The sequence below is a fragment of the Eulemur rufifrons genome, chromosome 19 (assembly GCF_041146395.1).
Source record: "Eulemur rufifrons isolate Redbay chromosome 19, OSU_ERuf_1, whole genome shotgun sequence".
NCBI lineage: Eukaryota > Metazoa > Chordata > Mammalia > Primates > Lemuridae > Eulemur > Eulemur rufifrons.
The window spans coordinates 39,449,864-39,464,872 of NC_091001.1; the positions used below are offsets into that span (position 1 = coordinate 39,449,864).

Sequence of the window (15,009 nt, forward strand, 5' to 3'; positions counted from 1 at the left end):
TGTCACACAGAAATCACCCAGCAATCAATTTATCCAAAAGGAATGCGTTAGAACCACCTGAATGGAGCACCAAGAACCATTTGCCCCAATCATTTTTAGTAATAATTTACTCACTGGTGAAGTAAAAAAAAAAATCTACTGCTAAAGGTTTTTCCAAGAACTTCAACTTGGCCAGTAAGACCTAAAGAGTCTCATAAATGATGATATGCATTCCCCTGATATACATAAAGGTATCTGAAGGTATTTGTTAGAACACAGCAGTTACAGACAAATGCAGAATTTTAAAGCAGGATGCCATTCTCTAAGGTTAGTAGACTCCAGAGAAATTAAGAGTTTAATTAGAAAGGATCAGAGGATCCCGATTAGTAAACATCTGCTTATTAGTCATTATTTATAACAAGCATGGATCACCAACTCTTGAAACCTAAAACCAAAGCCTGTTTAATATTAAAATACAACAAACATGATTTGTGCTTTCTCTGATGACTGAGAAGGTACCTGAAATGACTACATTCTGAAAAATGATCTGGAAACATCTGACTCAGGCAACTCCCCCAAAATGAACAGGCCCAGGCTTTTCATGACGAGCTCGTGGAGTGGGGTGGGGTGGGGTGGGGTGGGGTTGCAGAGAGAAAGAGAAGAGGAGAGAGAGGAGTAGGGTAAGGATGAGGGTGGTTTTCTTTTCAATGAGGAGAAAATGATCTGCCTTAACCTTTGTAACAATGAAAACAGGTAAACACATACACAATAATGTTATATAGAGAGCTAAGCGCCCCACCCTGATGCTGCATGCATACTGTAACACACAGGGATCTCAGGAGGCCTGGACCCCAGTTCCACTGAAGACTGGTTCTATGACCTCTAGGCTCATTCTAAACCTCCCATTTTCTCAGTCACCTCATTTGAGAAATGAGCATGAAAAATCTCTCCCAACTCTCAGGGGTTTTTTGTGTGGCTCAAACATGAGGTAGATATAAGTTTGAAAAACCATGAAATATTTTATAAGGAAAAGTGGCTTCCTTCCTTTTCAACAGGGGAAAAAAGCTAATTACCTGCTCTAGAAGGGGAGTACCCTAAGGAGCATGAGGAGAAATTCTACCCTGAAATTGAGATTGTTATTTTAGAGTGTATGCTGCTGCCCAGCCCCTTGTATCATGGCACACACCTTAAATAAAATAGTCATGACCAGGGCTGAACAAAAATTTTAGTTAACCAATAATTTTGGTTAGGTAATGCTAGATAACAGAGAAATAACGATATATAAACATTCTTAGACATCTTCATCTTACAAAGCAAATTGTGCCAAAAAAGCCAGTCTGGGGGGAAGCTTCCTTACAAGGCCATGAGCAAAGATCCCTGAATCTGACCTGGGCTCTGAGTCCCTTTCCCTGGTGCCCAGCCTTCATGACACATGCTCTACCAACACCTAACCCAGCAATGCCTGCATGGTCCTACCCAACACAACTGGAAAAAGGAGCTCCACTCCCAACTCATTTCTTCTTTGAACAAAATCATTAAATCGTAACTTTGAAAGATCAAATTAGTACACTCATTTTTTTTCTGCCTTCATACCACAGGGACAACCAGAAAAATCACACCCTATCCAAACCACAAAGGTTCTAACATACAGTCGAACACAGCAAAATATAACACACATCTACACAAACACACACTTATGCCAGGATGAAATGTGTCCCACAGCACTGTTAATGTGGGGAATTACCATTAATATTTCAGGACAGAATAGGGAAAGCAGAACAAAACTGATTTTAGAATTTTTTTCTTCTTGTTCTTCCCTTTGCTATTCACATTCTTGCTGCAAAGTACTTGCTATTCACAAAATCTAATGACTGCCACTAAAGCGTTAAAGATGAATTATAGTACTACCATCATCTCCTCCTCTCACAATCAAATTGTGATAATTATCTCCAGGTGATTTAATTCTTATAAGCTTATATTTTCTCCTCTTTGCAGCCTCCAGGTATAAACATAACTAGAATGTTAAAACACACACACTACACAGTTAACTGGTCAATAACATCAATAAGGCAACACAGAGAGCATCACTGACATTCCTGGAGAAACACTGATGAGCATGCAAACCCCAGTTTCAGAAAACCCAAGACATATGACTGCTACCAAGGATAGTGGATGAACAGTCACATTTGAAAGATAACACCAAGGTTTATAGCATTTTAAAATATGGATTTCAGGTATTATTTAAACTGGTCCCCATTCATATCATTTTTTCTTTATTCAAAGCTCATAACAAAGATATCAATTCGAAGACAAGAAAGGCAAAGTAGCTGGGCGCAATCAATTTCCCTCTACACAGGTGGTTTAGGAAACAAAGAAAATTTCTAAATAAAACCACACCTGACATTAATAAAATGCTACAAATATTACTAAACCCTCATCTTTTTTGGTTGAATGTTATCAGTTTTTTTAATGCTACCTATGTGTATACACAATTATATGCAAATACAGACTAACAATAATCACGTAGCCATTGGATATTTCAAACATTTCTCATAAGAAATTTCTTAAAATTGGCTTGTAATTTCATTTTTTTTAAAGTCAGTCAGATATTTGGTGTTCACAGCATTTAACCCAAGCCTGAGAAGATACATTCAGAACTCTTTCAGGTATCATACTATTTGGAGACCACTTAACTGGTTTCAAGACGTTTCTAAAGTGTAATGATTTAGAGATCTTTTTTTAAGACATGAACTCAATTTACTGGTGTCCTTCCAATTATGTTTCACCATTTTTAAATGCCTGAAGTCCTGAGTGTGTATGTATGCGCGTGTGTACTTTCTGCTCCAAACCCCCAGCTCTGCAAAGTAACAAATTTCACAAATTAATGGCTAGAACATTCCTTGTGAACTAACCTGTTCTCTTTCAACTCTCCTTTTTTCTTCTTCTGCCCGTCTCCTCTCTTCCTCCTCTTTACGCCTTCTCTCCAATTCCTCTAGACGCCTCTTTTCTTCTTGTTCTCTCCTTCGCTGTTCACGTTCTTGCTGCCTTCTAGCTTCACGCTCTCTCCTTTGTTGCTATAGATGTAAAGAATGTGTAATTACCAAGGGTCTTCCAGCTATGGCTCTCCCGATGTTGCTGACCAGCTACAGGCAGATACTAATGAAGTGAAGTTCATGGGCCCCCTCTCTACTGGTCAATTATTTCCATACTCCCCCTTGGCCCCATATGTAACGGCTTCCTCATAAACACTGGTGAAAGGTGCTGTGTGTTTCTGTGAGTTCTTAGGGTTTGGTTTCATTTTGATAACAATTATTCCCCGCTGCTTACTGTACCACAGCAATCAGGGAACAGAAAATTCTTGACACTTAGCAAAAAACATTACAGTTACTGACTCCTCTTCCACATTATGCTCTAATATTTGAAATAGTAAACTGGACCAAGAGTAAGAATTTAAACTACCAACCATAAAAATCACTACAGTCAGAACAGCTCCACAACTTGGGGGAGAGGCAAAAAGAATAACTAAAAGTAAAGAAAGCCCTTAGTGAATACATCTTAATATATGATTAACGAGAAAAGCTGGCTCTTGTATCAGAACCTCAAAAGAAAATGGTCAAAATGAAACATACACACCATCAACTAAATAACATCAATCTATACTGGATTAACCTGATGCCTATGATTTCAAATAAAATCCAGGAAATTCTAAATAAACATGACTTTTCAGGTTTACTCTGCTAGGAATAACAAACACGATATAATCCTTTGAAGCTTTTACAAACTGATGTCATTATTTTCTTAAAATTATCCTTTCTTTAAAAATAAAATCAAACAAACTAAAAAACTGCATATGCTGTAAAGTGATTTCCAAATCTCTTAAAGAGATTTTATTACTTAAATTTTTGCAAGCATGCCTGAATAAATATGTGCTTTTCCAACTATGCTTTAATTATCTAAGTTCCCTTTCTAGTTTGTTATTTAAAAGCAATGCTTTCATCTAACAATTTTAAAAAGTTTTCTAAATAAATCTAAATGATAGTGACTGAGATCTACTTAAATATACTCCACTGGATTTATTGGCTTTAGTAGACCACTAACAAATTTCAATAAACCAGTCTATTCTTAAGACTCCACTATTTCCAAAAACTTTTTTCTAAGAGATAAGGCCTTGCTATGTTGTCCAGACTAGATGTGAACTCATGGGCTCAAGTGATCCTCCTGCCTGAGCCTCTTGAGTAGCTGGAACTACAGGCACATGCCACTGCACCTGGCCTAATTTCCAAGAATTTTTGAGGTCACGTTATTGCACAAGTATACTATCGACCTGTGGTTTTTTTTTTTATATGCAAGTTCTAATGAAGTCATAGTAGAGAAGTTGTATTTATTTGCTTCTTCCACATCTTTAGATAACAAATAATATGTGCACTGCATTACGATAACTCTTTAAAAATTTAACTGTAACTATGATCAAACACTAGACCAGGCTGCCAAGAGAACATTTAAGAACTTCACTTAAATGGCAAAAATGACACCCCATTTTCACCGAAACTGGGAGACAGACTTCAAAATATCTGCAAAGACTTCCAAAAGATACCAAGTTCACACAGGAGCCAAGGAGGAGGAAGCAGAGGAAGGACATACTAGCAGCTGCAGAGGTTGGGGGGACGGCAGTATACATACATGAATGCTTCCTACACAGGAAGGACCTATGCAGGGCAAAAGCACCATCCCTCGCCTGCAGAGAGGTGCAGAAACAGGGGTGTGCGGGTGGCGGGAGAAGCCCCCAAACTCAGTGGGGCTGGTGTTGCAGCAATTACAAAGAAAAGAATATCTGCACTTTGTTTCCCCACAGCCTCGACTTAAGGATCATTTTTTTGCCAGTCTGCTGACAGAAAGTTATCTCCTTTCCGTTTTAATTGTCACTTATCTTGTGTGTGAGGCTGACCATCTTTTAACTACTTTGTTCATAAAATAAAGACTCTCTATTCCCCAAGCAGCTCTGACTGAACCCTTAATGCTAACAAAGGGCTACAAACCATGTATGGGTCAAATACAGTTGGCTCTCTGTATCCAGGGGTTCTGTATCCACAGATTCAACCAACCGCAAATAGAAAATATTTGAAAAAACTATGTCTGTACCGAACATGTATAGATTTTTTTCTTGTCATTTCCTAAACAATAGTGTAACTATTTACATTGTATTGCATATTACAAGTCATCTAGAGATGATCTAAAGTACAGTCACGTGTTGCAGAATGACAGGGATATGAAGTTCTGAGAAATGTATCCTTAGGCAATTTCACTGTTGTGTGAACATGAGAGAGTGTCCTTATGCAGACCTAGACAGTACAGCCTACTATACACCTAGGCTACATGGTATAATCTACTGCTCCTAGGCTACAAATATATTCCTCCTAGGCTACATTACTGTACTAAACACTGTAGGCAACTGTAACACAATTGTAAGTAGTTATGTATCTAACCATGCCTAAGCACAGAAAAAGTAGAGTAAAAATATGATAAAAAAGATAAAAAATGGTACGCCTATATTGAGCACTTACCATGAGTGCAACTCATAGGACTAGAAGCTGCTCTGGGTGAGTGAATGAGTGGTGAGTGAATGAAAAGGTCTACACTACTGTAGAGTTTCACTGTACACTTAAGCTACACTAAATTTATAAAAATATCTGTTTCTTTCTTCAATAATAAATTAACCTTAGCCTTCTGTAACATTTTTACTTTATAAACTTTTAAATTTAACTTTTGACTCTTTTGTAGTAACACCTAGCTTAACATCCAAACACACTGTGTAGCTGTACAAAAATATTTTCTTTCTTCATATCTTTATTCTATAAGCTTTTTCCTATTTAAAATTTTTGTTAACTTTTTAAATTTTTTTTTATTATAAACTAAGATACAAACACACACATGAGCCTAGCCCAACACGGGTCAAGATCATTAATATAATGTCTTCCACCTCCACATCCGGTCCCACTAGCAGGTCTTCAGGGGCAGTAACAGGCACAGAGCTGTCATCTCCTATGATAACAATGCCTTCTTCTGGACACCTCCTGAAGGACCTGCCTGAGGCTGTTTTATAGTCAACTTTTTTTAAAATAAGTATAACCAGTACACTCTAAAATAACAGCTAAAAGTATATACAGTAAATAAACTAGTAACATAGCTGTTTATTATCATTATCAAGCATTATGTACCCTACATAGTCATGCTATTTTTATATGACTAGCAGCACAGGAGGTTTACACCAGCAGCACCACAAACATGTAATGGGTTGCGCTACTACATTATGACAGCTATGACATCACCAGGTGACAGGAATTTTTTAGCTCCATTATAATCTTACGGGACCACCATAGTATGTGTGGTTCATTGTTGACAGAAATGTTGTTATGTAGCATATAACTGTATGAGAGGATGTATAATACATCAGTTATGTGCAAATACTCGGCCATTTTATTATAACAGGGACATTCACACAAAGATGAAATCGTCTAACCACATATTTCTCACAATGTATCCCTGTCATTAAGTGACACATGACTGTATATGGAAATAATATATTTCTGTAAGTTAAAAATGAAAAAGCTATGGGTAACCATATTACCAACATTAATAATATTAATGAGTTAAACGAGCAGGTAGTACACAATGTACTTCCCCACCATAGGACATAACTAATCCCACATTAAAATTCTGTTTTCTGCATCCCTTACTCTTAAGTCTATCTAAAGTTAAGGCATTTAGAGAAAAACATTTTTCATTTGAAAGAGTCTGAAGTTTCAGAAAAATATGTACACATGAACAGGGACCTAGAGGCCAAGGGTAAAAAAGAAATCAGGTCAAGTCTGAGCAAGCCTACTTAAACCACAGTGGAAACAGCTGTCACAAAACTGGTCTGATGCCATCATGAGGACACCTGTACTCCATCTAACACGCTATGTGGATGAGTAACTGTGGGGCAGGTCTTCAGTTTTTATAAGGAAAGAAAACATTTCTAAGGCCGCGAGGAATGTAAAGACCTGCCAGTACAAAGCATGAGCTTTCCTTCAGAAGTTATCTGAACAGCTATGCCAGTAGGTAAGCATTACCTCAGGAGGCTAAAGAGAATATTCCTTTGAGTGTCTGGCTACCAATGTGAATACAGAAAGAGAAAAGACCAACTTGGATATTTCCCTTTTTCTACCTCTTCTAGCCGCCGCCTCTGTTCCTTCTGCTGCTCGATGCGTTTCTGTCTCTCTGCTAGCAGCTGCCTTTTATACTCTTCCTGCTCCCGGAGCTGCTGCTCCTGCAGTAACTGTTGTCTCCGAAGAGCCTCAGAACGTTCCTTGTTCTCCTGCTGCAGTCTCAGGAAATCCCGACGGAGAGTAGATTCGCCAGGCACGTTAACAATGGAACTGCAGGAGGAAGCAGGGCTCTCAGGGGCGTGCACAGATCACACTGTCCTATAAGCCAGACAGGAGCGCTGGCATCCTATTCCCCTTCTACATTCATTCTCTGAGTTCCTCTGAGTCCAGGGATGCAACTAATACGTCCATAGAAATGACTGTATCTACAACTCAAGAGTCCCATGTCTTCTTTTATTCATTTGGTAAATATCTTAAAATTCTGTCCTAGACGTTTGCTTGACAAGACATTTCTATTTACGATTCTCACAACAATTCAAACTCTGTAAAACGAAAGATTGATATCACCTTTGTCTACTTCACTAGTCCTTCTCTAACCACCTTATTTTCCTTTGGTAAACAGAAACATCAGAGCACTCTTCAGTACTTACTGTTCATTCATCTTCGTCTGGTCAACCACCAAGTCTGCTCACGTACTTCTCCCTCCCACTTTCTTTATGCCAGAGTCAGCAGCTGAGCTCAAGTGGGTCCCATGAATTAGCCACTGCACAGATGGATTAAACGGCATCCTTCCTAGCTGCCCTCCCTACTGAGAGTTCCTTCTCTGCTTCCACACCACTCGGAATGACATGGCAAACAGATTTCCTTAAACTGCCTCTTTCATTATATCATGCTCCTTTTCAAAAATAATTATATTGCTCATGAAATCAGTTCAAATTCCTATGAAATTTTTAGTCTGAAATGGATTAAAATCTTCTCCTATATAAGAAGAAAAAGATATTATGGAGTTTCTTCAATAAATTCTCTTCTCTCTTCAAACCCCCATTCTCTAGCACATGGCTCCCCACAGGCCTCTCAACACCCCTCCCAGCATCCCTTTGCTGCCCTGTTCAGTCCAGTGCAGCTGCTGCCAGAACAACTGCCAGACAAGCCCCATTATTAAAATTCAAAAGTCCTCTTTTCTTTGATTAATCAGTTATTACAAGGTTTACGCTACCAGTTTTAACTCCTCAACCTTCTGCTTTCCTGTACCTTGAGAAGGTAGAGATGAACCAAAACATAGAACATAAAATGGATTGAGACAAACATATCTTAACAGATGAAATCAAATACTGGTAACCACATTTGTGGCAAAAGCAAAAAAAAAAAAAAAAAAAAACATATATATACATATATATATATATATATATGGTTTTGGGAAAAACTGCAGTTTTCCAACAGAGGTCCTGCTGGCCCTTAAGCAGGACCATTCTTTGTGTAGCCATGTTCTGCACACCATAAGACCTTTACCATCCATGCCTCCTGGAGCAATGAATGCCGGGGCAATCTCCCCTGCCCAGCCCCCAACACAGCCCCACATACTTCGAAGTGACTAGCGAAGGGGACACAATGCAATCCTTGGCAAAGAATGACTAGATAAGAGGATCTAAGGAAGAAAAATGTTTATAGGAATCTATCACAAAATAGGGAAGAATGAGAGATAGTAAGGCACTTTCAAAGTAATTTAAGATGCCTTCTAATATGCAGGAGTCTTCTGAAATCCTGACACCAGCATGATGCTTAATCTCTTCAACAAGCAGGATGCTAAACAGTGGTTTTGTGGTTACCTTGGCTCTCCTTCCTGTTCAGGCACTTCCTCCTCTTCTTCCTCACTCCCACTGTATTCATACTCAGTTTCATCTAAGAAGAAAAGGACAAGATAAATGGGATAGTTCACAAGTCCTCACACATGACTATTCAGGCAAGCATCTCCAACGGCATTACGGCAGGAAATAAACAAAATGTTCCTTGTGTAAACAGCAACTTGTATGGAGAACTTGCAGAGGAGGGGCTAGACAGCAAATTCCAATATGGTCGGTGGCAATTCGCAGGGCTAGACTCACTCCCCATGGAAAAGCCAATTCCGTAGCCTTCAACACAATCTCTTATGGGGATACATTGCTGAGGGGGTGCAGGACCATGATAGGGGCTCCAGAACCCCTGACATACAGGAAAAGTGGCCCAAGAGCACCAGCAAATTCACAGAAGTCTACTTTGATGCCAAAATTAAAAAAAAAAAAAAAAAAAAAGGATGAAACTATGACAACCAAGAGAATTTATTTGGTTATTTTTAACAATTGGGGACCCACAGAGAGTGCACCAGAAGGAAAAGCCTTATGGATGGACCAAAAGTAAAGCATTAAGCAGGTAATTACAGCAAAAAAAACAAAGTAAAATATTCCCACAAATTATAAAAGGCAAAACTGGGGGGAAACTAAACAACATAGCAAAAGAACGAGACAAAAATTGTTCTACTTAGACCAGACTTCAAACAAAAGTTTCAACATGAATAACTCATTTTCACTCCTATAGATTTTATTGGTCCCTTCACTTAATGTCAGTATCCAACTTTCAGTGAGCAATCACTCCAGAGAGCAATCAAAACCAGACAGGTTGAAGCGATTTAAAAAACAAGGTCTATTCACAAACAAAAAATACCTTTCTATTTTTTTTCAGAGATATATAAGATGAAAATCAGTGTCCTGGTAAGAAAAATGGGCCTGAGCACTTAAAATATAATTCAGGACAAATTTGTCAGTCTATAAATATGACATTATTTTTTCTCTGTGCTAGATAATCAAAAACTGTATAATTTAAATAGGCATATAGATATAGATGGATTATAATAGATATGCAGACATAGCACATAGATACACACATGCTTCTAAGGGAAATTACAACCTAAATAATCTTTGGAATCCTTTAAACAGGTATTCTGTTTATGTCCTTTGCCCACTTTGGCTAACAAACATATGAAAAAATGCTCAACATCTCTAATCATTGGGGAAATGCAAATCAAAACCACAATGAGATATCACTTATCCCCAGTGAGAATGGCTTTTATCAAAAAGTCTCAAAACAATAAATGTTGGCGTGGATGTGGAGAGATACACTGCTGGTGGGACTGCAAACTAGTACAATCTCTGTGGAAAATAATATGGAGATACCTCAAAGAGATACAAGTAGAATCACCATTTGATCCAGCAATCCCATTACTGGGCATCTACCCAAAAGAACAAAAGACATTCTATAAAAAAAGACATCTGCATTCAAATGTTTATAGCAGCACAATTCACAATTGCAAAGATGCGGAAACAACCTAAGTGCCCACCAATACATGAGTGGATTAATAAAATGTGGTATATGTACACCACGGAGTTCTACTCAGCCACAAAAAACAATGGTGATCTAGCACCTCTTCTATTATCCTGGATAGAGCTGGAACTCATTCTGCTAAGTGAAGTATCCCAAGAATGGAAAAACAAGCCCCACATGTACTCACCATCAAATTGGTATTAACTGATCAACACTTAAGTGCATATATAGTAATAACATTCACTGGCTGTTGGGTGGATGGGAAGCGGGAGGAGGGGATGGGTATACACACACACACACACACACACACACACACAAGTAATGGGTGCGGGGCGCACCGTCTGGGGGATGGACATGCTTAAAGCTGTGACTCAGGTGGGGCAAGGACAATATATGTAACCTAAACATTTGTACCCCTGTAATATGCTGAAATAAAAATAAATAAATAAGTACTCTGCTATGTTCAAAATTTTGTACCATAAACTACCAATTTATGACAAGAGGCTGAGAGTATTTAGAAGGTGAATCCAGAGAAAATAAAGAGGTCACTGTGACTTGAAGATTGAAATGAGGGAAGGTGCTTTGCTGTTTCCATCTGCAAAATATGGATAATGAGAAATGCATGAGATGACCCAGGCTCAGTATTTAGCAGATGCCTGGCACATAGCAACTGTTACATGAATGTTATCTATATTAAGTAAAGTAATGGAAAAATGATCCAATATGCAAATAATTTATTTCCAAAAATAGGGATACCATGTTAACTGAAAGTTAAGAAAAAAAAGTCTTGTTTCAATCTTTATTTCACTTTGTTACAAGTGCAATGGACAAAACTTAATAATTAAGACTAAATAAATTGGGGGGGGGAGTTGTTTTGAACAACAATGACAAACTATGAATATACTGAAGCTCAAATGAACATACAAAAAGCTCAACACAGGCCTCCTGAATGACTGTAACCAACTCTTTTACTGCCTTGAACTTGTTCTTTTTAGTTTCTTCTTTGTTCTCAAAATTGAATGTTAAAAAAATTCATTACCAGGATGCCAGTTATCCAAATACTGTTCCATAAAGTTACTGCAAGGATCCACAAAACAGAAAAATCAATGTGGGCTAGCAGCCTCAGAGAACGTGGTTTAGTAAAAGATGGTAACGAAGTTTGAACTGCACCTTGTAGACAGAAGGAAAACAGAGGGCCTTCCAGGTAGGCAGGCACAGTATATGTAAAGATATAAAACAAAGATATTGAGGACAGAAAGGAACCTTCAGTGACAAAAGCATGCTTGTGGCCCATGCCTATCCACACTCCCTGTAACAGAATAAAGAAGTAAAGAAATCCTGGAGGTGGGGCAGTTCCTTGAGCAGGAGAATAACACTGAGGAACACACTGATGGTGATGTTCACAGCAGCTGCTCAATAAACTCTGAGTGAAGTACACAATGAACAAATCTGTGATGAAGTAAAACGAAAAGCAACAACGAAGTGCTCCTGTGGAGCAACAAGAAAAGCCAACCACCATAACGCCTGTCTACCTGGTATCAGCTTGGCCAAACCACACAGCTCCAGCCAACCCCGCCTGAGCCAGGCTGGAGCCTAGGCCCAATCACTGAACTGCATGGCAGGGACGAACTACTAAAGCACTGGCCAAATGAGCACAAACTCACAGTTGGCAAAGGAATGACCCATTCTAGCTGGCAAGAACCTAAAAATAAAAATGTAAAAAGATGAACAGAAAAACAGCTTTAATACCTTTCTCTCCTCTCTTCTTTCTGGTCCGATCTATATGATCCTTAAGCTGGATTCTAACTTGCCTTTCGTTTGGTTGATCCCTTATAAAAGGATGTTTCAAAAGCTGCTCTGTGGAGGGCCGCTGCATGTAATTTTTCACCAGGCACCCTTCTATAAAACTAAAAAATTTCTTTGACCTGTAAAAAGAAGTAAAAAAAAAAAAAAATCATCAAATTTCTACCACAAAGAGTAAAATGCTACAAAGTAATAGTAATTTAAAAACTTGAAAACAAAGACAAGCTTCAGAATTCACTCTGAACATTCTGCAAATGCATAGGAATAACATATGAAACATAAAAAGGAACTCAGGACTTGGGGATTGGGAGCATCAACCTAGCACAGTTTAAGCGTTGCACAGTATTACTGATAACACAAACAGGAAGCTATGAAGTAGTCAGATTTCAATGAATTAGATTTAAATCTAATATTGCTTATTAATCACTTAATCACAGGGGTGGAGGAAGAGGGAGGTCTCTGCTAAAATGAGGGCAGACAGAGAGGATAAATGCTTAGGACCTAGAAGAGAAGGATAGACACTGAGATAAGAAAAGGAGCTGAGTCCATGACCAAATGCTAGGACTCTAAAACCTGTGAATTTGACATTTCAACCTGAGTTTCACACTGGTTGATTTATCAGTTCTTTATGTTTAATGTACAAATGTAGAAATTACAGTGTGTAGGGGGTACAATGAGTCTGTCGCCTACATTTGCCATACTAGCCACTTTTATTTTGCTTGCTTCTCTATGCCCAGCTCCTGATGACCTCAGCACTAGTCTAGGCTGAGATATTCCTACCCATCCTATCTTGTGAGACTCACCTGAGGAATCATCAGTTTTCATGCCTTCCTGGTAACACTCCACCTGTATGTGCCCCGAGTTAGAGCCTTTCTTCTGGGGTTATCTGTTTTTAACAGACTTTAAATGGACTGTGTGCTTTATGTTATGTTTCTGTCTCCCCGGCAAGTCAAGAACTGGTACCTATTTTTCAATCTGTCAACAATGTTCAACACTAAGCATGGCATACCACAATAGGTACATAATAAATTTTTGTTGAATGAATGAGGTATTCAGTCTTTTAAAACGTGATTTAGAAAATAAGTTCTTTCCAATTACTTCACTGAGCTTTTAAGAATCACTTCATTATCTTGTATTTCCATTAAAACTTACTAGTTTTTTCAATTCAACAAATATTTATGTATCAACTATTTGCATTTGTTTATGTCAGGCTCTGTAAGAAATACACATAGGAAACAAAGCGGAAGAAATTTGGGTATACAATAGCAGAACTATAATCAAATTATAGGGGGAAAAAACAACTATTACACTGAGTTGGACATCAAGAAAAAGTATATTTGATAATTATAAGGTGAGAGAGAGAAGACAGCATCCCAAAGTGAACGAATTAACATGAACAAAGGTAGAAAAGTTTTAAGAGAATAATGAGTCATTTTCTGAGGCTAACATGAAAAGTGGGAAAGATGACAACAGTCATCATCAGCTCAGAGAAAAACCCTCAAAGTCATTCAAAAAAGCTATTATTTTGTGTTTAATAAGGAAACATGGAATAGTGAAATGCTCTCACACGGAGATTCCTAAACCCCAATGCCCACAAAGATCGTTCCAGGGAGTTTATTAAAAATACAAATACCTGAGTCACTTCTCAGATCAGAAACTTTGAGGCTGGAACTCTGAATTAAAATATTCCAAAGGGATTACCATGCACTGTGTCTACAGACTAACATTTGGGAATCAATGACCTACAATGTATTCTTTAAAATCAACAATCAAGTTCTGCTGGAAGAGAGGACATGGATCATCTTTTGAAAGCCCCTTCTCCCAAAACAGTAGTAGAAATTTACATCTGATAACTGGAGGACAGCAATCACAAAGGAAGGACTCTATCTCCGTAATCATCTCTTCCTTTTAGAATATTTAGGTAACATGAGAACGATGATATAAATGAAGTGGCACCTAATCAAGTTTAAAGAAAGTCTGATATAAGAAAAAAACACAGGAAGCATCTATTACCATCTGTCACTGTCTCTCTAAATCACAAATATTGGATGCATAACAGTTCATTGAAGCTGCAAGTAATGGACAGAATAATCAAGAGTGTAAGGTACCCTGAAGACAGCATTAATTCAGCAACCTTTCCAGTACAGACCTCTGTCAACAAAATCAGATAGAGAAAAAGAAAGGGAAGAAGGAATTATTACTTAGTTTAATGTGAGCTAAAGAGTTACTCCAGCCCTACAGCCTACTTGGTGATGATGTCCACTATACCCATGTGATTTCCCTAGGGGCAGCCACCCATGGATACCCAGAACTGTTGTGTGTTAACAAGGAAACCAACTGGGGCTAAAATCTTTGCAACTATGTGGCAATAAGAATTACTTTAAAAATGGGTAAATGGAATTAGACAACCTCAGTTATCTGGAATCAAATGTGGTTAAAGTTAGTATATAAAAAATAAGAAAAATCCTGCTAACAGAAGAAAGGTGAGGAAAGAAAGACCAAAGTTCTAGGGGCAAGGATAGCAAGGAACAGAGAGAAACATGAAGGAAACTAGTGTGAAAATGCGTGTGTGCGTGTGTGCACATCTATAAAGGGGAAAAGGAAACACCAGAAAGTGAGCAACCAAAAAGAAAAAAACAGTAATAGCTAAAAGTCCAAGTCCAGAAAGGAAAACTTAACATTGAGAACTTCTGCATATCTCAGAAAAGCTAAGAATCTAAATGTGGAT

At 38.2% G+C, this 15,009-nt stretch overlaps 1 protein-coding gene across 32 annotated transcripts in view; it reads right to left on the minus strand.

Moving 5' to 3' along the window:
- Positions 1-15,009, minus strand: part of MAP4K4 (mitogen-activated protein kinase kinase kinase kinase 4) — a 175,883-nt gene that overhangs the window by 36,313 nt on the left and 124,561 nt on the right. For all 32 annotated transcript variants that reach the window (XM_069494909.1, XM_069494929.1, XM_069494930.1 and 29 more), the window contains exons 10-13: positions 12,228-12,403; positions 8,951-9,023; positions 7,184-7,394; positions 2,892-3,053 (exon numbers count right to left, since the gene is read on the minus strand). In XM_069494909.1, the coding sequence (XP_069351010.1) occupies positions 2,892-3,053; positions 7,184-7,394; positions 8,951-9,023; positions 12,228-12,403 (622 nt within the window). The remainder of the gene's footprint in view (positions 1-2,891; positions 3,054-7,183; positions 7,395-8,950; positions 9,024-12,227; positions 12,404-15,009) is intronic.